Below are 23,481 nucleotides of genomic sequence, written 5' to 3'. Positions count from 1 at the left end.
ATTGTTGAAACAAAAACTCAGTGTCACTGAATAGCTATGGGCAGATCAGTTTTTGGAGCTCACCTTTGGTTGAACATCCCTCTGAAGTTGTAGTTTGCTCTGTAGTTGGGCATGGGCTTGGGATCCAAAGGCCTGTAGATAGCTGGCTCCCCTCTCTTCATGGCTAGACCGTTCAGCTCCACTGTGGGTGTTATACTGCCTGTATAACAGAAATCTGTAGTTAAATACCAAGAGTTAAAAATTGGTCCAGCTCCACCACTTCTCGCACCGGTGCACCTAACTTTTTCAGCACATAATGTAGGTGCACCCAATTATACATTTAGATTGAATTTCTTTACAGATCCTGTTAATTAAATCACAACACACACACACCACACCATGAAATGGCAATAACCTCTATCATTTAAAAAAAAAAAAAAAAAAAAGTCTGCTTTATTTCAGTGTGACCAATGAAAATGTTAAATCTCACGTGACAGAATTTTAGGTGCATGTGCGGCCGAAATAATCTCACACTTGAGCTCTCTTATTAAGAATCAGAAAAAGAAAAAAATCTAAATCTCCAGATTCAATTTTTAAATTAGAACTGACTTGACAAGTTAAAGTATGAGGATATTTGTATTCAATCTGAAACTGCAGAACTCTCCTACCTGTCCGACTGCTAATCCCACAGCTCCCCACTGCTGTTGCATAACCTATCACAGGGCTTTCTTAATCCCATTAAGAGGTTGACTGTGAGGTCTTTCACTGCAACAATGCCATAGAGGGCAGGTGAGGTAAGACAGGCTAGTGGTATTAATTTGGACAGAGACAAAAACATCAGCCAGCACTCAGGCTTTATTGAGAGGGTCTGTACTAGCTTTGCTCTGATCATGGATTATCTAAATATATCCAATGGCTGGAGGGTTACACCTGGAAACCAAAGTCCTCCAGGTGAAACACATTTAAAATACTGAAGCTCTCCATTAATAATTCACCCATCGCCTTCACCCTCTTCTTTATGATTGCATAGGCTACCTCTAACTGGATATAATTTATTTCACATTTAGCTGTAGAAAAAAAAAGAGAACAGTAGAGGGCACTAATGCAACCTGAAAGAACAGTTCTGATATTCACGAATGCATGGACCATAACAAGGAATTGGAAAACAGCTTCAGGCATCCACAACATAACTCAAAATATTTAGTAAAACTTTCTGTATAAGATACTTTGTTGAACAGTTACATGACACAGAGAGGTGAGATGAGAATTAAGTTTTGTAACAACACAAAACATTTTTAATTCTGTGCTTTGGTTTGAGACGTCATTGAACCGTGGCCCAACATGTTACAGTTAATGTCTCTTAATGTCAGCTCAAGGCTAGCTGGAATATTTTGCACTGATAGCACTAACAATGACTGGCTTTAAGCAGCACTGTTGCTCTTAAACATCTCGTCCCAACAACTGCATGTCTACGGGTCCTCTATATGCTAATCTGTATTACACACTCACACACACATAACACCTTCCATGTTATATCTTATAGCAGCTTCTGTTAGCTTTCAGCGTGCGATTATGCAAACACAGTATGTGCAATTCCATAAATTACTTATTTTATCACCTCATCCACTCTCACACATTTAATTGACAGTGCTGCATAACATATGTGCTCTCTGTTCAACCCCTAGATCACACAGTAGTTTACATTCAATTGAACTGTCTTTTTCATGATGCTATTTCAAAGTGTATACATCTTTTTAATCAAAAATGCATGTCTGATGAGAACATTTTCACTTAATTTACATTGGGGACTTAATCCACCTGTTGGGCCACACACTAAAAATGATAGCTTCAGTTTACCTCAAACTAGCAGTTAGAGATGTCGTCGTGTAGATCGTGACACTCGCAAAGCAACACAGTTAATAAAATAGGTCAAGCAGGAGCATCGGATAGGTTGTACTATTGTGTTTTACTATTTATCTTTGAACATTACAGTTATGAATGAAAACATTTGCTGATTTCACAGATCCCCGCTATGCATATCGACTGCAAGTTGTCTACCTGGATGTGCCTGTTCCCATACTTAGCATAGTTATAATACAGAATGAATAGCAGGATTTGCAATCAACTTTCCTGTTCTGAAAATCATCCTTAATGAGAAGCTTAACACTTTTTTTGTGACCGGTCACTATATTTTGTTTTGCTTCTTCTGGCTACTGCTGCAAGCATCTGTTATCTGCTGCTGAAGCTGAGGCAGAGCATAAGCACAAAATAATTCATCAGTTTAAAAATTATTACACTTAAAGTAGAGATGTATTAGTGGTGTTTGCACTCTGGTTGCCCTCCATTTACACAAAATATTTCACACTTACAGCATTTAGAGCAACTTGTTTTGCTTTTACCATTTCTATCTGCCGTTAAATGCACCTGTATATTATCAGCTTTTAGGGGCCTAACACATTAGTAAAAAATGGTTTAAAACCAACACTACTATGTGATTTCATTGGGGTTGTAGTACCTGGGTTGCTGTTGATGTCCACTTTAGGGGAGCGGGGCGCTGGCCTGGGAAGGACACTCTCGTCCAGCGCTTTGGCGGCTGTGGAGTGCTGGGCCTTTTTAATGCTGGTGCCCTCTGCCTCCCACACCTGCTCCCCAAGAGTCAGCTGCACCGTGAAGATCTGGAACAGTGACACCCAGAGGGACAGACATCACCCGACAGAACATTTTTACCAACATCCCTATGGAACTGTATTCTGCATGACCGATATTCATTTGTGAAAAAGTACTCAAAATATGAAGCATCATCACAGTAGGGAAATGCTGTAAATAAACATGTATTAGCTCAACATGAATGTAAGTTCATCTACTGTTCCAAAAACAACTCAACATAATCCTGAGACTTCTTAAATAAGGTGTTTCTTTCACAAACTTTCACAATGGGTACTTTTGTTGTCGGGCCACCATGACTCACTTTATGAAAGAGATGTGCCCACTCCTTACCTTAGCATGTGCAGGGCCTCTCTCATTGAGGAGCTTGTACTGTGGTTGGATCCTATTGAAACGGGCTAACTCATTCACCAAACACATTGGAGTTTTCTCTTTAGGGTTTGCCATGTTTTCCTGGGGTGGGCCTGAAATGGAGCATGGTAGAATATATGGTACACTGAGCAGAAACATATACATGAACAATGATCATGTATTAAAAGGTCCACTATGTAGTTTTGGGGAAAAATCTAATCTAATCTAAAGAGAAAAATCTGAATTAAATGCCTAAACAAACTAATTGAAACTGAATAAACAAAGTGATCTTAATGAAGACATCATTTCAAATTGTTTGACTTTGTTTATATGTGGTGGACCCTGCCACCTTTTTAGCTTCAAACAGTGTTCTTTGACCTATATTTCTGACTTTTTATTATTACCTCACAAATATTGTAAATATCAAAATTCTGAGCTAAAATATCTTCTTCAAAACTATATAGTGCCCCTTTAAAATGATAATGGTTATATTTTGATAAGGTGTAACATCACATGTCTAGAATGGGATATTCATTTATTGTAGCATGCAGCTTTTGCAGCATTTGCATGACAGAAATATTGCGTAACACATGATATTTTTGCATCAGGTGATAAAATTCAGTAAAAAAAACACTACAAAAATAAGCCAGTTTTTAGGCAAGGCACAAGCACTTGTTCAAGAAATATTAATTCTTTAGCAGATGAGCAGGGAATATAGGTGTTCTTTTAATTTATCTGAAAGCTACAGGAGCTTACAGGCTAGTTCTTGTGATTCATGGCTCATAGTGAAGTCAATTTAATGATACAAAATATTACCAGGGTTATCAGTACTTTAAGATTAGAACTATGGGCAGTGGGGAGGACAGGAGCTGCAGGTTTGGCATCTTTTAAAAAAAAAAAAAAAGTCATTTCTTTTATAGGGCAACACGTTACACATGAAGCTATAGAGTGTAACACTTTACCACTAACAATTGACCTCTATCCAAAGCAGAAAAGAAAGGTCTAAAAATAGCGGGGTCTATTCTGATGATATGATTTTATTTGTAGTTTGAATAAATATTCTTTCTGGTCAGAGAAGTAATATACTAATATGACAACCATGGCTACACAGTACCTTTACAATGCTAGCACATTTACAGCATTCAAACACATCAGCTCTTTTACTTTTCGAACTAGAGGATGCAGATGAGAATAGTTCCTCATTCATTATCATTAAAATAAACTCAATATCATGTCTATTAATGGACCACTTAGACAATTTTTTTGCTGTTCTACCTGGCGATGTAGCAGACACAGGGGCGTCCCCATATCCGACTGCAGGAGCAGGGCAGGCGGGTGTGGGGGCCGGGCCTGTGCCGTTGACGGAGGGCTGCAGACCCAGGGATCCTGGGCTGGCCATGGCTGTCGGGGGAACTCCGGGGGAGAGGCCAGGACCAGCCAGGGGTGCTGAGGTCTGTACTTTCACTTGAGCCATGCTCTATTCCTGGAACCAATCAACAAGTGACAACTTTTATATGTTATAAGAGAGACACTGATTATTTCTGACTGTTATCATGTAACTCTAAACAGACTTTAAATGAGCAACATGTCAGTTGTTTGATAAAAAAGTGATCAAATTCAACATTTGAAGGTGTTCACTGTCTTTTGCAGATTTCTGCGGGGCTGGATCACAGACTTCAAACTGAGCAGCACTAAGGCCTATCTCACATTCTGATCCACTGGCAGCTAATGCACCCAGACAATGAAGCTTTATTTGAAGGAGCTTTGCTCATGTTACTGCTGCTAAGCTCCCCGGAAAAAGGACAGAATCCTGTGATAGCAGCCCGAACAAGACAATGGACGCTCAATCACATTTTATTTGAGACTAAAGAGAGCTACGAAGGCCGGCATGAAGCAGACGTCCAACAATCCTGGTTCAAGTTAACAAATCTCCCATCAACTTCTTTATCTTTGTGAGCATGCATGTAATATTTGTGGATGCAATTACACACAGGCCAGTGGCTATGCAATATTACTAACATAAATACCCTACCATGTGTTTTTCATTAGCAAGAAATGAAGACAGATTACATAAAATGTGAAAAACGTAATTAAAGGCGGTTTCACAACATCCTGCCAAGACGAGTCCACTACCGATCCACATTAATATGTGGCAGGAACCGAAGGGATAAGGAAAATTCTCCTCACGTCCGCATAGAGGTCAGAGCAAAGGGTCAGACACAGGACTGAGCCCCTGGAGTGTGGAGAAATTACACTTGGACACTATAAGAAATTCTGGCTTTGAACCTAGCGCCTCTGGGTGATATATATCTTAATATCAATATCTTCAATCAGAATGTCACCATGATAAAATCTATATGGGGGGAAATCATGTTGTTACGCAGACCAATGGAAATATGTCTCAGGAGTTTTCTTGGGCTTCACCCTGAAATCATGACAACAGGTGTTCTCCATGTCCATTGTTAAGAGATGAGGTGCATGACTGGGCAGGTGTAAACAACAGATCACTTGCATGTCCAGAGCACAACTGATACCTCAAATGCATGTTCTACCCTGATCCTGCATCTAAAGACACTGCATGCAATCGATTGTTTTCCCTGGCTATAATCCTCCTTGCATCTCGCCTTCCCCTCAGGTTCTCGGGGTCACAATCTCTCTCTTGCTTCTTCTTCTTCTCCTTCTTCTCCTCCTCCTCTCACAGCAACAGGCGCACAAACACACCGCAAAAACAGCGAACCCGCGGGCACGTCCGTCTTGCACAGTAAGTTGGCCATGGAAGTGGTGTTGAGTTAAGGTTGACTGACAGAGCTACAGGGCTGTCTGTAACCCCTCAACCTACATTGCAGCTTCGACTGTGTCCAGCTTAGCAGGAAGCTAACGTTCCCAACGAAGAAAACGCCATTTCCTGCAAATGTCAGCTCCTAAAAACAAACCAACAGAGCTGACAGGCATGCATACTGTCACGAATATGTCAGTGTGGTTTCTCCTGATGAATATACACTGTCTAACCGCCTCCGGTAAAGCTAGTTTAGCCGGTTAACGCTCATCATGGCTGATCGGCCGAGCACCCCTCTTGCTAGCATCTCCATACCGCCCCATCCTCCACGAAAGTCCGGGGGATTTCAGTCCGCCGCAACAGCATATGCGAACTGGCGACAGCGTGACGAATAATCCAGAGACTATCCGACAACAAAGGGGCAAATATTTTAGGGTATTTTTTACCTTTGTCCAGGGCCAGACCCCAGTTACACCTCCGACATTGGCAAACACTAAAGAGAACTGGATGGAAGAGGGAACAGACCACGTTATTAGTCTGGGGAATAAATACAAAATGTCCCACCACAAGCAACTGACAGTTCACGTTGATATTCCATGAATAAAGTTTGTGTTTTGTTTATTTTGTCAGCGTCATCTTTTGCATATCGCTAACCAAGCAGCATTACGGTTTGTAGTGAATCTTGAATGAATCAGCCACCCCCGCGATGATGGGAATGGTTCAGTCCGGGCTTGCTACCTCAGAACCTGGAACAGTGCAACTTTGATTCAGAGCAGAAATGAGCCTCTCTGCACACTGTGTGCATGAAGGGTTGATTTAATGACTGATCTTATATTTATAATATGATGCATTTTACAGGCAAAAGTATCACTGACACTTTACATAAGGATATGTGTTTATATCTCTGGAAAATTAAATCACTTCTCAGAGAAGCTCCTTCACTGAGTGAGTTTAATTACGAAGTTTATTACAAAACTGTTTTTGTTTTGTTGTCAAAGAATACACAACAACCAAGACAACCAAACTCCCTGCTGCAGGTGGGATTTACCACAGTTGCTCAAGGGCACTTCCGGGGCCAGGTGTTAAGTGAAGAGGCCTACCAGTTTGTGCAAGAAACCACATTCAGCTGATGCTGATATTTCAAAACTATGTGGTGGAGATGATTCTGGGGTCCCACAGCTGGAGAAGGCCCACAGAAATTCCAGTGAGAACCTTTTATCAAATTAGTAAAGGTGCACTATGAAGTTTCGAGGAAAACATTTTAATCAGAAAGAAAAATATCTTCATTGACTGTTTTTTTTAAAATGCCCAAACAAACTTAATAATTGAACTCACTTTGTTTTTGTGACTGAATAAAATGAACAAACAAACTGACCTTTAAGACAACACACTTCCATGCTGTTTCATTTTGTTTCTATTTGCCGGACCCTGCCGCCTTTCAAACAGTGTTCTGGGACCTTATTTTCCTCTGAGAACAGCTTGTTTATTCAGTTATGCTTTATCTTATTGCCTCATCAATACAAATCTGAGTTTGAGTTTTTTCGTGAAAGTTTTGTCAGTGGAAGGCAAAAAAAAACTACATTTTGACTCTTCAAAAGATTTGACAAGTCTTAGTGTGTTAAGGCCACTAGGTGGTGCCACTAAACCAATAATTCTTGTGTTATTGTAATGAGATGTATCCCACAGAGGGACCAGTGTACCCTTCTTCACAAAGACTAAACCATATATGTAGGAAGACTAATTTCCTCCTAGGTTGTTGTCCTTTCACACACAGGCATGCTGCAATCCCAAGTTTTCATGCATTAAAAACAAATCTCCCAAAAGGGCCACGACTGTTTTATAATCAAAGCTGTGACTGATTGTGCCTGGATAAATCATTTTAGCATACACAAAACAGAATGTTCACAAAGCCTAACTGGTGATTTACAATTTTTCAAGCTTTGCCAACAACATAACAACAGGCAAACAAGGTACAAAACAAGTTGTGAAACACACGTGTAGTTTGGCCTGTGCTGAACATTTTTTAAAGAATTTATATACCCGATATATCTTTAATGACGGGCACAAAATGCCTTTGAAAAATTATTATTTGTCAAATGTAATTTCACGTTTTATCATAGTGTGCGCCACATAATTAAAATGACAAGTGGTTATGTGTTGCAGTACAAATATTGCTTAATAGATTTTATTATTTGACCATAAAATATGTTGTCAGCAGTCTCCAAGAGATAATCTGTTTTCCCTGCAACACTGTGACATCCCTAATGAGACTTAAGCGTCCTCGAACATATTGTTTGAAAATTTTTTGGCAAACAATACAATTCTCTTTCGGAATTTGGCAGTCATCATCCTTTTCCACCTACACTCCTTCCAGAGTGGAAGTATTTAGTTTTAATTTATGTGAGCATAAAATCCATTAAAAAAATCAATTTATAAGCTGCAGAAAACATAACAAGAGTATTATATATATATATATATATATATATATATTCACACACTGTGCAAGCCAGGGTTGAATAAAAGTGAATCTTTGCTTTTATTACTGATTATGAAAATGAACAGGCACCTATTACATGGAGCTTGCACATCCCAGAACAAAATTTCAAATATAAATAACACACCCTCATTAGTGTTGATCACTCACAACAACCTGCAAGCTAAGAGTTCAAACCACATTGAAAAAGAAAAACAAAACAAAAAAAAAAACTAGGAAGAAAAGAAAAAAAACATGTCACATCCAAACCCTTGTAACATATTCACTCGCATGTTTTTTCAAATCTCTTCTGATCCACTGCCCACTGGGTGAAGGATTCATGTCCCCACACAAATGCTGCCATGGGCCATGACTGCATTTACATAATTAAATCTCAGTCCTATTGTCTTTTTCTCACAGCACGGAGACAGCAGACAAGACCATTATAAAGAAGCTAGTAATAATAATAAAAAACAAAAACAAATCATTGGTTAAATAGATGTCTTTAAGTTATCAATATAGTTTTTTGAGATAGCGGTGTGCTGTGGTAATCTCCTCTACAGTATAGAGCATCATCACATTCACTCATGTTCATTCAATAAACTCAGCTAGACCCTGGAAATAAAAAAAAAAAAAAAGTAAAGAAAAGCAAATGCAATACAAACAAACCCAAGATGGAAAATTCAAGTATCTCTGACTGGATGGCGATTACATTTCTTTAGGAATGGAGTGATTACAGCCTGAAATGACAAAGAGCCACACAGCCTCTGGAGGTGAGGTTTGTAATATCCATCCCATAAACCATTACTTAAGTTATGGAAAGACTTAAAAGTTGTCACGATGTCTGATGCCAATAAGAAAAAGCAGGGTTTAAAATTGCATGCACCCCCACTGTAAAACTACTAAACTTCTTTTTTTTTTTTTTTTTAACCAACAGTAGTGTTTGTTGCTGTCTGTACACATCCTAATTAGCAAAAGATGCAGGCTAACTTCCAATGAAATAAAGCACTCCTAATATCATTCGGCTATAAAGTAAATGCATCCTCTGCTAATTTCTGTCACATCATCCAACAATTCAAAGACTTATATACAATATGTTTCAGACATGTTATAAGTTTACAACATAACAGTCTCTTTTGGTGAAAATATAGTTAAATTCAAAATATCTGATAGGTATGTTTTTAGAGGTGATCTCTTTATTGAAAAAAGTACCTGAGCCAAAACTCTGACCAGGGGGAATCACAAAAGCCTCGTCTCTTAACGACTTCTATAAAGACTCTCCTATTCGTCATTCATTACCATTGTGGAGAACAAAGATTTAAATTAAATAACAAATAACAAAAAAAAAGAAAATCCCAAAACATATTGACCCATCAAAACACCCCCCTTTGCAAAGTATCAGCTAGTTGAAAAACAGTACAAAAAAAAGAACTCAAGGAAGTTTAAAACCAAACATTTTTAGAAGATTAAAGCATGAAGTTTAAAAAAGAAAAAATGTAAAATCGTACAAATAAAAATGGATCATGCGACAATGTTCTCTTACAGACATTCTTTAAATGGAAGAGAGGCCGCTGCACATCTTCGAGGCTGGACTAGTGAACACTACACGAGTTCAGCCCAACTTAACAGGGAGACGTACACCGTGAGGTCATCGGCTAAGAGATCGATCGTCATATCTGGTTTATTCCCATCTGTACCGACATTCTGTCCAACAGCTGGAAACACTGCACATAGGTCTCACGTTGGAAGATGAAGAAGAAAACTGTGTCTACTCTTGATTCAGTGTTGCAAACTAAAACCCTTTAAACCTGATAAATAAGTGGAGGACCGCTAACAGTCCAACTGCAAATTGGGATTAACAGACTAATATAGTGCCTCTTTAAACTAGATACTTTCACAGTGCATATAATTTTTAAAAAACAAAAACAAACGGATGAAGCATTTTCTTGGGGTTATGATGGTCAGATCCCTTCCAGAAAACGACAAGATTTGGATTTATCTTTGTAGGCCCAAGCATGCATCCATCAGTTATTATTGCACAACACGAGGACCTTAAAATGCACCCACACACAAACGAAAAAGTAACAATAATAATCTTAAAACAGGAATTATAATCGTCTCGCTATAAATCCACCTTGCTCGCCCGCTCGCTGCATCACTACCTTTTTTGCCAAAGAAACGTTCCGCCTTGGGTGCATCTAAACGTTCCGTTATTTTTCGTTCTCTAAATTACAGCCGATTAAACATGCATCCACCTGTCCGCGGGGGAAATGCAGTCAAGAGCCTCCAGCGCATGGTGTCCATTGTTCCAGTCCAAGGTCAGAGTTCAAAGACTGAATGATTAAAAAGTGCTTTACGTAGGTCAGTAGGACTTCTCTCTTCTACATTTATTACAAAGTTTGTACACTAGCACGTATCATCTGTGAAGGAAAAGAACAAATATTTAAATGACATCAAATCTGGAGTTAAAAGCTTTTGTGTTAAGGGAAAAAAAGGCATTAAAAGCTAAAAAATACTCACCATGATACCACCATTTTGTCTTCTTTGGATTTTTGTTACACGTTCTTACATAAAAGGAGTTATCAGGCGGTCGTCTCTGCAGAAAACAAAACATTTAGTTTTAACATTTAACAGGCGCATACTTCATATGAATCACTGCATTTTTCCCATGCGTGCATCATTACAGCTAAAAGGCCTACCTTTTCTTTGCAGCTGGACAACATGCTGATAATGCTAAGACAAACTGATTGCACTGAGAGGGCTGGCGACCAATCTTCCGTTAGAATGGATAGACAGATGTGACCGTTACTATACACATGAGGGTGGACAGGTATATTCTCTCCTGTGAACATTACCTGCAGTGAAACAAAGAAAAAACAGGGATCATTCATTAAATATGTCATCGTAATAAGCTTGTAAAGGTGTTGAGGATCTGATGCGTAAAAATAATAGATTTTGGATGACTTAAATAACCATTTCTATTTTTTTCCACTGAATTGAGGGCATTTTGTAGGTCAAAGATACAACTTGGCTGTGTCTGGAAAAAGTTGAGATTTTTTTCATTAATGAGAGAAAATAATGAGACTATCTGTATAAGCCCAGGCTTAGCCCTGTACAGCGACATGAGGCTCTGGGATTAGGACAGAGGGGCCGGGATGGGGTGAGAGAGGGGAAGGGAGAATGGGAGACTAAGAGGAGATATGTTTTATGTACCAAAAAAAAAACAAAAAACACAGGGACATAAGCCGATAAAAGGGTGTAAGAGTAAGGGAAGATACAGAAAGTGTGATGAGAAGGAATCCAAAACCGAGGTGCTAAAAGTGCAGAGAAGGGAGAGTCAGAATAGGTAATGAAGGGTAACAATGGGTTGAAGCAGTCTGGCACCAGATAGGGCCTCACAGGAGAGTGCAGCCTCCACATCACTGGGGCTGGAATGGGGGTGACAGGATGAGTGTTACAGATAGGAGCACAAAGTAAAAGGTGGCACTACACTCAAAACATCAAGACAAATGAGAGCTTGTATCACAGCCACTCTTGTACTGCTCATGTTTTTATCCTGCTGTGTGCTGATTTTTGTTGCCAATTTTCTTTCTGTTGTAAATCTCAGACCTAATTCTTTTTAAACTCTAAGTATACTTAAAACCACATCCACTTACATTAAATCACACTGTCTGTTTTGCAACCAACACAGGTTGGGCTTTTATATACACATATGCTGGCTCATATACTTTAACTGATCACACGCTCATCTTGAATAGTAAGTCAATGGAGCAGCTTTAACTACTCTGCTCTTCCTGACCGCAGTACTACTGAAGAATTGCTCCTGTGTTGATTATGAAGCAGCAAAATCCTGAAATGCTGGGTTTTCACCAGCAGTAACTGAACAAAATCCTCAGCAACAGCTGAAGGCAGACATTATGAAACTGTAAAATACAGTTCATGTTTGAAGCTACAAAACTTCTAGGAGCTGAACATACAAAGACTTTTAAAAGTGCTTTTTTTCAGGTTTCTGAACAGACGTGAGCCAAGTATTGCGTGGCCATGTTTGAGGTGAGGGGGTTGTCACGGGTTGGCCGCAGTCACAAGACGTCACCGCAGCCAGCCGCTGTAAAACTGATGAAAAGCAAATCGGCGTGGCATGGTTTGACTCAGTGCTTATGCAAAGTGTCAGAGGAAAACCCCAAAACTAGGTCGCCTATATCAAGGACATACACAACACAAAATCAAATGTGAGACAATAGGGTGTATGGTGGGAAAACCAGGAAAACAAAGCCTTAATAGACCATAGTAAAACTGAATCCAAAGGCATGAAATTGCCAACTAAAAGTGTATACCAACGTGTTGGACAAAGCCGAGTGATGCAGTTCATCAAAACTAACAACATAAATGTCTCCCAGTGAACATGCAACAGAAATAGTACAACAGGACTTCTATGACAGGCCTCTATCAAGCAGAAGCTAAAATGGCCATCTTTGCTGTGACATTAACATTTTTCAGCATACACACATACAGTATTATCACAACCACATATGTGCCATATAGATTTACCACTGGAGCTGCCCACACAACCTGTAATGTGCTGCAGCAGTCACCCCTAAGCTCATTGAGGGGCCCCAACAGAAGTATAACAGAGGGCCGATCCTGTCCTTCCTGTTTGAGAGGACACTAGCTAAGTGGCTAAGTTTATCTAATTTTCTCTCCACCAACTCATCCTCTATTTTTAGGTGGCCAGGCTCCTGATGAGTGAGTGAAACAAGATTGCTGAGTTAAACTAATCCCCTCAAACGTAGCATCAGTGCAAGCTCTGTATTGATGGCTGTCAGTGAATCCTGGCTCCAATGTTTCCAAGCCAGTTCATTCCCTGAACAACTGCAGAGCAGGTGCGTTCTCTGTGATTATTGCGGGCATTCAGACAGTGGATAAGAGAGGACTGTTTACACAGGTCTTCAGTTTTTGAATTGGTTTAGGAAAGAGCATCACTGTAGACTGCACCTGAATAACTGGCAGCGTGTGCTTCTGTTTTGGCAACCACTTTCATAATAAACTACTTTATACTTTTTGTCTAACTATCACAGAGAACTACTAGATAATTAGTTAGGAAATCCAACAGTATAGTTGAAACTTGGGCATTACGGGTGAGCAGATGGGATACAGTGAATGAACTGCACTTACATAAGCGCCTCACGTTTACCCACATAAAAACCAAACAAACACTGACGGTTGCTGCAGAGCTAGTTCTTCTTACCTGAGGTGAATCAAAGGGATATCGACTACTAAATTTGAAAAGCAGCTGAAATTTCTCTCCTTCATACAGTGTGCCGGGTGCTCCCTCCATGTCTACAATCCACCTGAAAAAGAAATGCACAATGTTAAAACATGTTCAGTGTTCAACATTTCACACAAACAGAAAGAGAAAACATACAGATCAACCAACAATTAACACAAAAAAAAGGTAGTGTCCAAAAAGTAAATAATATCCAACTTATTTTGATTTAAAATACTGTATTTTAATGGTGCACAAGAAGCAGTTTTGAGTACTTTGCCCTATGTTTACATGTCTGTTTGTGGACAGGTTGGAGTGTGAATTCTCATGTTATAAAAACATTACCAGCTGATGCAGTCACGGTACTCATGTACTAATGTAGTAATGACTACATGTGCAGGGTTGTGTCTGGTGCGATCCCATCACAAGATGGACTCTAGTTCAATTTTGTCATTCATTTTCATTTTCTAACCTTGTTAATACTTTAAGACTGACATTTGGCAAAAAAAAAAAAAAAATCAAGGAAGAGGAGCAGAGTTGTTAAATTCCTGATGTCAAGCCATAATATCAGGTTAACACTTCCTTTAACAACAAACCTTTATTGTGCTTTGTTAAGACATGGTTTTATGCAATTCAGGATTGTTTATTTTTTATTTTTTGCCAGCCATCTCTAGCAGCATGGCCCTAGGGACAACAATGTCAGTCTGCCAGTCCGACTGCACACCACTTTGTTCCAGACTGAAATATCTCAACAACTACTAAGTAGATTTCCAAAAGATTTAGGGCTGACATCCATTGTAATGTATCCAACTACTTTGGCAGTGCCTCGATTTTTCCTCTAGCCCCACATCTGCATGTAGTTTTGAGTGAATTGTCTTCACAGCTATTGGGTGGGTTGCAATGCAATGTGGTGCTCATATTCATGTCCTCTCTCCAGGTGAAAAGCTCTAACTTGAATTTTCATCTAAAATCCAAAATCTCTATTTGTCTCATTACCCAGAAAAGCGAATGGCATTCCCCATCACCCTCTGCTGTTCTTTGTTTCACCTGCTAATTGACAGCTGTTGTACATGTACTGTGCACATGTAAATGCCAACGCCTCACACAGCTGCTAGTATGGTCGTTGACTCTTATTTTGTTTCCAAATGATTAGTGACATGCCCTATGTTCTCAGCACTCTGGAGTACATTAGTTTGAAGCGTGAACAGCGAGACTTGCAAGAATCATACAAAATGTGAGCTGCCAATGCTGCAGTAAGTGTGTAATAAAAAGCTTTTAGTCTGACTCATTGCAGTGACATTCAATATTCAGCTGTGTTATGACAGTGGTTTAGTAATAATGTGATACTCTATTGATCTGGTGGACGAAATCTATTTTTGATCCTGTAGCCTGGCTACAGAACTGTGCTGACTGAGCTGTGAGGGATTCAATGTCCTGCTCAGAATGGGAGCTGATGACAAACAGGGGTTTGATCCTGGGTCTTTGGGATGAAGGACAGTCCACCTTCTCAATTTTGACCCCGAGGCTAGATGTTGTTTCACTGGTCACAACATTTAACTGTAGTGCAGAACATTTATGGGGATTGCCTGCTCACAGTGGAAATCTCGGAGGAGAAGAAAAAGGAACACTGATGGCAGCATCACAATCTCTGGCCTAATTTCTTCCAGGCATGAAGTGCAGATAGGGCTCCGAAGAGAATTGTTGTCGTTGTTCGGGTTCATAGCCTTGTGTCTCCTTCAAATGGAGCCTCGGGCACAGGATCATTCAGGCCTACATGCTAGGTCAATCCTTTTTTGAAAAATTCATCCTTAGAAATTCCAGCTCTCAGAGTGTCTGAGAGCAGCTTTATTTTTCTTCAGGAAGTAAAGCTTCGAGGCCGGCAGTATCACTGTATGTGATGCTGAATTACACCTGATGCAGCCCACGCTGAACACAGGCAAGGACTCCGAGGACATTATGCTGGACTTGCTCAAATTCCCCACGGCCTGGTGATTATATGATCCAGTCAACAAAAATAACATCGAGCCATTTAGTGAGAAGAGGGGGGGACTGAGTACACAGATGAGACACTGCAGTACTTTAAAGAAGCAATTTCCTTGTTTGCAACTGTTGACAACAATCAAGCCATCTGTATTATCACAGTCAACTGGAAGACTTTATAATATAACTAGCAAAGCAATTGCTGAAGATATTGCAGTAAGAATTTTGAAAAGCTTTTGCCAATACTGAATTGTGGGCATTTATTTGTTTTTAACGAGAAACAGATAAAGGAGTATGAAAAGTTGGAACATTTGAATTTGACCAAATTAGTCTGAATGTGATTTTAAGGCTGAATATAACTCATACTGTATGAAAGACAAAAGCGGTAGATCAAGTTGAAAGGAGTATGAATAGTCATACTGGGAGAACTTCGGTCGATTTAAACATGCAGCTTCATTGCTCAAGCTACCCTTGACTAGCCAGTACCGAAGACGCGAACAAATTTGGTCCAGCCATTACAGAGCTCCGTGAACGGAGATGTAGCATTGAACGCTAACAGCATGGGGTCAGAACTTCACACTGTGTTTTAACCGTCTTAACATGCTCCACATCTCACACCAAAAGTTATGCAACATCAGCAGACACCTTAGCACGCAGCACTGTAGCGTGTATGACTCAAACTGAATAAAAAAGTAGTTAAAACAGTGTGTTTGTGCAAGGAGCTACATACCTGTTTGTTGACATCCGTGTGTTCCGGTAGCTAGACCAAACTAGTCAATCCGTCGAGCGTGCACTTACTCCCTCACTGGCGGAGACGGAAACGTATTCCAGCATTTTCGTGTTTATGTTCATAATGTACATGTCCATGTTACAGCCTGTCATGAGCCATGAGCCTTACAATAGCCTGTTTAGCCTGTTAAGTGCACACTCGATGGACATGCTAGTTTGGTCTAGCTACCGAAACACACGGATGTCAACAAACAGGTGAGTAGCTGCTTGCACAAATACACTATTTTAACGACTTTTTATTCATTTTGAGTCATACACGCTACAGTGCTGTGTGCTAAGGTGTCTGCTGATGTTGCATAACTTTTGGTGTGAGATGTGGAGCATGTTAAGATGCTTAAAACACAGTGTAAAGTTCTGACCCCATGCTGTTAGCGTTCAATGCTACATCTCCGTTCACGGAGCTCTGTAATGGCTGGACCAAATTTATTCGCGTCTTCGGTACTCGCAAGTCAAGGGTAGCTTGAGCAATGAAGCTGCATGTTTAAATTGACCGAAGTTCTCCTTTAAGGGTGGATGATAAAGAATATGAAAGAAGTGTAAGCTGGGAGCTAAACTGCATTGCTGTTTTAACATTGTATTTGGACTCAGCTCATGGGGTATGAAGTAGGGGTGGACCGGTTATCAGTCTGTCTGATTATCTGGGCCGATACTCAGCATTTTAAGACGATCAGTCTTGGTCTTTTTTGTGTCCGATTGCCGATATTTTACATTTTAAAATTCAGTACTTTGGTTCTGGGGTCTCAGTCTCCATGACACTATCTGATGTCAAAAATAATAGCCAATATGCACTGAACAATTTTAATTTAAAAAGAAGTCTATAGGTTAATAAGTACAGCGCTTGAGTAAACTGTAGTAGACATATTCCATCACTGGCTTTTCTTGACTGTGAGATGAGTATTCCTGTATATGTATGTCAATTATTGGTCCCAAGAATTACCAATAATCGATATCAGCCCTAAAAAAAAAAAAACAACAACATACTGGTCGAGCACTTGCATGAAAAGCTGGTTAAGTTGGAAATGGACTAATCAATATGAAGGGAATTTAAAAGACCATTTTAAGTCCTACATTTCATGGGGCAAACTGCACCAGTTATCTCATCTCAATCCTGGTGTGCGTCCCCAGCTGTAATCAAGGGTTACCATGGTGATGGCAACTGCTTTGTGACTCCTGACTCACAGAATTAATTTCATAGAGATTTCAGCTGAGGCGTTCCTCTCATACTCCTGCTTCTTGCTCCAAGATCATAACTCATAACGCCTAACTCAAGATACCGTAAAACACCCTGCTGAACGGGCTGTACTCAATCTATGTGCATGTTGTCAAATATCTCAGATTATGGGCGGGTTGGAGAAGTGGCTTTTTCTTCTTGAAAATTCTGTTTTCAATTTATATTGGAGTCAATGAGCAGTTGCTTAGCACTCCTGTCATTTGGAAGTCCGCACTGCCAAATGTGTAAGTCTGTCTGATGCCATTTTTACATGGGTCGAACCAGCACACATTTCTGCATGTTTGTTTTTTTGTTGTTGTTTATGTTTTTTAACGGTTTAACTTGAATGTCAAACTGGGACATAGTCTCCCCTGGGACAACCATGACAACATTCAATCAGTATGACAGAAAACCCACCCAGGGTCATAACCTCAAAGGTGAAGACGCATCTACACATACCATCTCAACCCTGGGATGCACAATGAACATAGAAGCCAGTTAAACTGGTTGGGATGCTTGTCAGTCATGCAAAACACAAAACATTCATTCAGTCTGGCCAGGTGATTGTTATCTGACGTAATAAATCTTCCATTGTTGCAGGTATTCTTTAAATAACCAAGGCACAGTAACATGTAATGTCTCACCAGAATGGCAAATGTGCCAAAGCTGGAAGACATTCTGACAAAGTAATAGTGACCTTTAAAGTCAATGTCGGAGCTGAAGGAAAATTAGAATGCCAGCCAGAACTTTGTCTCGAGTCCAGTTACAGGACCACAACTGACTTCGTCCTCGCTGCTTATCAGACACAATTCGACTCACTCAGTTTACAGTATTCACGGGCATTTAAAGGAACACCAAGACAGACACCCAGACAGAAAGGTCAGCCACTGCTCCTCGATAACCTAGCCCAACTCCTGCACGCCAGCTGTTAAATATTTTATAAGGATGAATAGTGACACTGTGCATTAGAGACACTCTGCTGAGGAGGGGAGGCCGGGCTGACAGTCCCTGGAATGACCCCGATTCCTCCTCACTAGTCACTGCTGAGGCTACAAGAGCTTTGTGTCCTAATACCTCCTATCATTTCTATTGCACCAGTAACCTTTAATGTCTTTAAAGCATGCTCACCACACCGCCCCGTCATAGTGATGATGAGACATGGCGTTTTGAAAACCCACATTAGATTTGTGTCATTCAAACAGGCGAACCTTTTTCCAGTGCCTACTGTAGGTGTGAGGTGTTTACTGTGAACAAATGAATTGCATTCAATCGTAAAGAAGAAACAAAAACACTTACTGTGTGATGGTGTTCTGTACACTTTTCTCGTTTAGGGTCATTCCTGGGGGTGGATCATTTTGCAGGGCTAATAATTCCTTTTGTAGCCTTTTCTGTTGGAGAGAATGTGTTTGGGTTTTCTAGCACATTCAAACGTGTAAATGCAGCATCACAACTTCAACACAACATAATGAACAAAAACGGCAAAAGCAAACACACAAAACCATGCCTACTTGTTCCTTCATTGTATTAAGGGATACATAACAATACCGCAGCTTAAAAAAAAAATCTACGATTTTGAGATAACGTTGCTTAATGACGCGATGTAGCTAACGTAGTGCTAAGCTAGGTGTAAATTCAGTACAACTCCACCCTGGCTGATATGATCACTTTATCTTATACATAACTCAAACGGTTTGTGTTGGACGTAAGCAGCAAACCCATCTCATCGGTGGATTGATTCATGTAGTTGGAGTTTACGGTTTCTTTTACCATGAAACAATTCGACACAGCTGTCCCGAGAAAGCGATACACCTGTTCAGCTCAGGAGGAAACTGGAACTACTCAATCTGCGCACCGTCTCGTTAGCTTGCTAACGCCAGCGTCAGCCAAATAGCAGCTAGCACTCGTTTAAAACACACGAATTGATACCAACTCAAAACACCCCAGTCATTTGAGTTACCATCGACATAAATACATCGGCACTCAGCGACGTATAAATCCAGGAAGCTGGGGTCTGTGCTACCCCTTGGCTCGGTGCTGGTGGTGATGATGGCTACTTGTATTGCTAGCAGAAGAGCGAGCGCTAACCCTTGAGCAGTTAGGGACAAATCTCGTCGCCTTGGCGTTAATGTCACCGCTGCCTCGAACAAACGCGGGTACCCAAATTAAGTAGTCAACAAACAGGCAGGCGAAGCAACAACCGAAGGTCAGGTAAATTATAAATACGCGACCGCTATCAATTGTATTCTTACCTGCATCGACGCCATGATGGAAACCCCCCTGCATAAGCGCAGAGTGGAGGACTGTACGTCAGGGAGTCACGTGAGAGGAGAAGTTGTTTTGACAGACGAAAACAATCCAGTGATGCGCGTTGTCAGAGCCCAGAACCCGCTCACCTCCCACTCGTTTCACGTCCTCCGCGGACCATTTAGGAGTTTTACAACATTATGTAATAACGTCTAGGAATGTATGTCGCGTAACAAGCCGCTGAGGTCACGTATTACATCAGGGGAGGAGGGTCAATGACCTCTGCTCAAGGATGGAGCTTGACAACCGTGATCCAGTTCCACCAAACACTATTCATTTTATTGTCGTTTTTATTTACATTTTGCTTTGCTTTTCATTCATGTAAAATATTTAAAAACCCTTATTCTCTGATTCACCATATAACCATGCTGTTAGCTATCAATCTCTGATTATAGTTTAAATGGATGAATAAGACTGTATAAAGTCATTAGAAGCTAAAAAATGTGTAAGTTAAAACCTTGTGTCTTATTATTACACTTTGTACATAAAAAGCCAGATCATCTCAAGCACAGGATGGATATGAATTTATTTCTAATATATCAGCAGTTTTAGAACATTTTACTCAGCTCCAGTGTAATTTGACCTAGCCTTCTAAGGTTTTTGCAGAAATAAAACAAACCCTGAATCTTTTGGCCGATGTTAACTGTAATGTGATAGCAGCTCCCACCTGATATGGCTGACGCAAAGGGGCAACACGATAAGCGAGATAATAGCTCAAAAAGAGACTGTGTTCTGTATTTGTATTAAGATATAGGACAAAGGAACATGTCACCACACTGACATTTTTTGGTATCTAAAGTCAGATGTACTTCATAAGAAACAACATGGCAACAAAGTGCTCACCAAACAGGTTTTTATTCAGCTGGAGAGGTGAGGAAATATGTATAGGGCGGGGGAACATTTGTCACATTCTGGGGCAAGTAATGAAGCCTGCCATATCCATTTATAACATTAAAATTAAATGCTTTAATACTATTAAAATGATGACAGAAAAAGCCAGGTGCAAAACGAAAAAAGTTTCATGTGATGTAAATGGCAAAACAATTTAAATATTCAAAAAAATCTAAAAGTGTTGTAAGCTGCTACATTTTCTCCGTAACTTTAGCAATCCAAAAAGTTTGCAGCCATGAGCAGTTCCAGTGCGATCTCCGGAGCGATGGGGAATTCGGGTATTTCTGTGGAGCTGTTGGTGTAGCGGACTTTGTAGGTGAAGTACATGCAGACCTTGGACAGGACGTGAGACGGAATCTCCCTGAAGTTCACTTCGTTGGTTTCGTTCTCAGCAAACTGACCTGCAGCGGGAGAGTTACAGCGAGAGTCAGGAGTTGAAATGATGAATTGGATGTTTGATTTTGAGTCTAACGGAACAGTTGTATGGAGGGAGCATAGTGCCACCACCTGGACAGGAAGAATTAAGTAGACATCAATAAAACAGCAGGCTTAACCCCCTCCATATTTTAAATCTTAATAAAGAAAAACAACACCAATGTACACATTCCCTATCCAGCCGTATGCACACCATAATAGGAGGCAAGCCAACGTGTTTAAAATGGGGTTAGGGTTAGATGACATGATAAATAACAAACAATCAATTAAGAGAAGAACAGCTCTGCATTTAAATTGGCTCCAAGTACACGTCAGTACTTTTTACGGACTACACACTCCAGAATTCGTAAGCAGTGCAGTATATTTTAGCAACTTTTAAAATGCCCAGTAAATTGATCTACAGTAACACCACTCTACAGGATGTACAGTGTGTCAGGGGTAAAGACAATACTGCCCTAAACTATTTAGGATTGTAGTTACTGTCCTGTCACTCTTTAGAATCTTAAGAACAAACCTAGTTGACGGCCAATATTTGGCAAATTTCAGAGGGCGCAGAAGCTACTTCTCCCCAGAAATATCAAACACATTTTCACCATGCTAGTTAAGAAAACATTTTATCTGAAGTAAGCAGATTCATAAAAAAAATCCTATTTCTACAACTGTGTTTTGTGATGCACATCATGTGTATGTGTACTTTAAACAGGTTAAAAAGAATGATAGGAATCTGGATCAACGCTTTGAGCAATTCCCCACTTACTCCTGACAGCTTTGAACGGTGTGTCACTTTGCTGCATTTTGTCTAATTTCAGCTCAAACTGGACTTCAATAACCAATAAACACTGGGTGTGTTGAGGAGTTTATTTATCAGAACATTATTGGTTGATATTTACTGGTTTACCTAGATTAAGATGAACAATATAACTTTTTCCAGGGCCGACACCAAACTATTAGACTTCAAGGAGACTGATAACAAATATCTGGGACGGATATTCATTTGCACTACTTCTACTTCCAATTTCTGCTGCTTTCTTCTTCCTCTCCACTACATTTATTTGATAACTTTAGATTATTCAGTGTTTATAGGCTATGAAATGTGAAGTGTTTCCAATCAGATATTGTTGTGGGCAGGACATTGTGTGAGAGGATGTTGCATTAGAGCCAAAGTGGCACAGTTTTACATTTGTCTAGTTTATCTGCAATCTGATAGAAAACTAATAATCAGAAAACTCTCAATAGCGACCAAGATAATCGCTGTACCCCTTATACACGCAGCTAAGATGTTTACAACATTAGGGGGACATTACAGCTGTTTTCTATACTCCTCACCTGGCCCACTTAACATGGCTTTGATGGTCCCAGATGTCAAGGCGTGTTCTCTTTTCACAATAAACTCATGGCCATCCGAAGAGATCAACTTTACATACATGGCATCTGGCCCTTCACAGCCGCCGTAGGTTCTCTCTTCTCCATCTGTGAAGCAAACTCACAATCTCAGACAGGTGCAGGACAAATGCTTAAATGCCACACATGCACACACACATTTAACCAGCTGCTTGGGCGCCAGTAACTTTAATTACAAATGAAGGAGATTAACAATCGACACCCCTGTGACTCGAAACACTCTGATGTGAACAGAACATGTTACGAAATAGCAAACATCGTAATTAATTTCTGGAAAGGTACATATTACTCACCCATCCTGTTCTGATATTTATGTTAATCCTGAAGGGGAACATAAAAAAATAAATAAAAAAAAATCACAATTATGACACATAATATAAGTTGCGTAGGCTGGATATTAGCTGTGATACTGTTATGAAGCGTAAAACTATCTTTCTTACTTGAAGGTGTCTTGTTTTAAGTGAATTTGTGAAAATCGCCGAGTAACGTTAACGTTTAGCCAGCTCAAACAAATGGCTAGCTACCCAGCAGTTAACTTCAAAATACACCTGGATTACCACACTATATCATACACTATATTCTCTGAAGTTCGTATCAAGCTAAAAGATGGACTGGTAAGTGGCCAGGTCTTTCTCAATCAACTAAAATGTTTTTAAGGGAGTTCGCGGCCGTCGGCGTTAGCTAGCACGGGCTAAAAATGCTAATGTCTTGCCAAACGATTTCAAATTAATTTCTTTCATCGATTGTTTAGCGCTTCACGTTCATTTCGGATAAACCATCACAGACACACCAACACACGCAGGCATATAGCAGAAAGACAACGCTGTTTCTTACCACTCTGTTGAAGAAGGTGGATTGGAGATTTCTGCTAATGTTAGCCAACAGGCTTTAGAAACCCGGAACTAGTTTGCAGAGGCATCCGTCCGCGATAAATGTCTTCCGTAATTTTCATTTGCAGAGACAAA

At 40.1% G+C, this 23,481-nt stretch overlaps 3 protein-coding genes across 6 annotated transcripts in view; all 3 read right to left on the bottom strand.

The window, feature by feature from the left end:
• stau2 (staufen double-stranded RNA binding protein 2) overlaps positions 1–6,370 on the bottom strand; it is a 90,060-nt gene extending 83,690 nt beyond the window's left edge. Inside the window, exons 1-5 of one of the 2 annotated variants that reach the window (XM_030399026.1) lie at positions 6,217–6,370; positions 4,270–4,477; positions 2,977–3,107; positions 2,495–2,654; positions 64–214 (exon numbers count right to left, since the gene is read on the bottom strand). In XM_030399026.1, coding sequence (XP_030254886.1) covers positions 64–214; positions 2,495–2,654; positions 2,977–3,107; positions 4,270–4,468 — 641 coding nt within the window. In that variant the 5' untranslated portion in view covers positions 4,469–4,477; positions 6,217–6,370. The remainder of the gene's footprint in view (positions 1–63; positions 215–2,494; positions 2,655–2,976; positions 3,108–4,269; positions 4,478–6,216) is intronic. The other variant, XM_030399027.1, reaches the window with a different exon arrangement.
• A 1,912-nt stretch (positions 6,371–8,282) lies between these two features.
• On the bottom strand, positions 8,283–19,899 carry ube2wb (ubiquitin conjugating enzyme E2 Wb). 3 transcript variants are annotated; one of them, XM_030398415.1, is made up of 6 exons: positions 19,735–19,899; positions 18,782–18,873; positions 13,489–13,591; positions 10,943–11,098; positions 10,764–10,839; positions 8,283–10,663 (listed from the first exon to the last, which is right to left on the bottom strand). In XM_030398415.1, exons 1-6 carry the CDS (start codon positions 19,747–19,749, stop codon positions 10,650–10,652), a joined length of 456 nt encoding a protein of 151 aa, XP_030254275.1. In that variant the 5' UTR covers positions 19,750–19,899; the 3' UTR covers positions 8,283–10,649. The 3 variants fall into 3 exon arrangements, with proteins under 3 accessions (XP_030254275.1, XP_030254276.1, XP_030254277.1); XM_030398416.1 differs by lacking the exon at positions 19,735–19,899 and adding an exon at positions 19,443–19,691; XM_030398417.1 differs by lacking the exon at positions 19,735–19,899 and adding an exon at positions 19,253–19,330.
• A 726-nt stretch (positions 19,900–20,625) lies between these two features.
• eloca (elongin C paralog a) lies at positions 20,626–23,481 on the bottom strand. The gene is made up of 4 exons (XM_030398418.1): positions 23,351–23,481; positions 22,810–22,837; positions 22,442–22,585; positions 20,626–21,081 (listed from the first exon to the last, which is right to left on the bottom strand). Exons 2-4 carry the CDS (start codon positions 22,811–22,813, stop codon positions 20,891–20,893), a joined length of 339 nt encoding a protein of 112 aa, XP_030254278.1. The 5' UTR covers positions 22,814–22,837; positions 23,351–23,481; the 3' UTR covers positions 20,626–20,890.

The sequence above is a fragment of the Sparus aurata genome, chromosome 19, assembly GCF_900880675.1.
Source record: "Sparus aurata chromosome 19, fSpaAur1.1, whole genome shotgun sequence".
NCBI lineage: Eukaryota > Metazoa > Chordata > Actinopteri > Spariformes > Sparidae > Sparus > Sparus aurata.
This window is presented reverse-complemented; position numbering and strand designations above follow the sequence as displayed.

What these genes read in the sequence shown, in the direction of transcription:
- ube2wb (XM_030398415.1), bottom strand. An exon ending in GTACAGAACACCATCACACA is followed by an intron (nt 13,592 to 18,781) that starts GTAAGTGTTTTT and finishes TTTCTTTTTCAG; the next exon opens with GTGGATTGTAGACATGGAGG. An exon ending in TGTCCAGCTGCAAAGAAAAG is followed by an intron (nt 10,840 to 10,942) that starts GTAGGCCTTTTA and finishes TGTTTTCTGCAG; the next exon opens with AGACGACCGCCTGATAACTC.
- eloca (XM_030398418.1), bottom strand. An exon ending in AGCCATGTTAAGTGGGCCAG is followed by an intron (nt 21,082 to 22,441) that starts GTGAGGAGTATA and finishes CTCCCGCTGCAG; the next exon opens with GTCAGTTTGCTGAGAACGAA.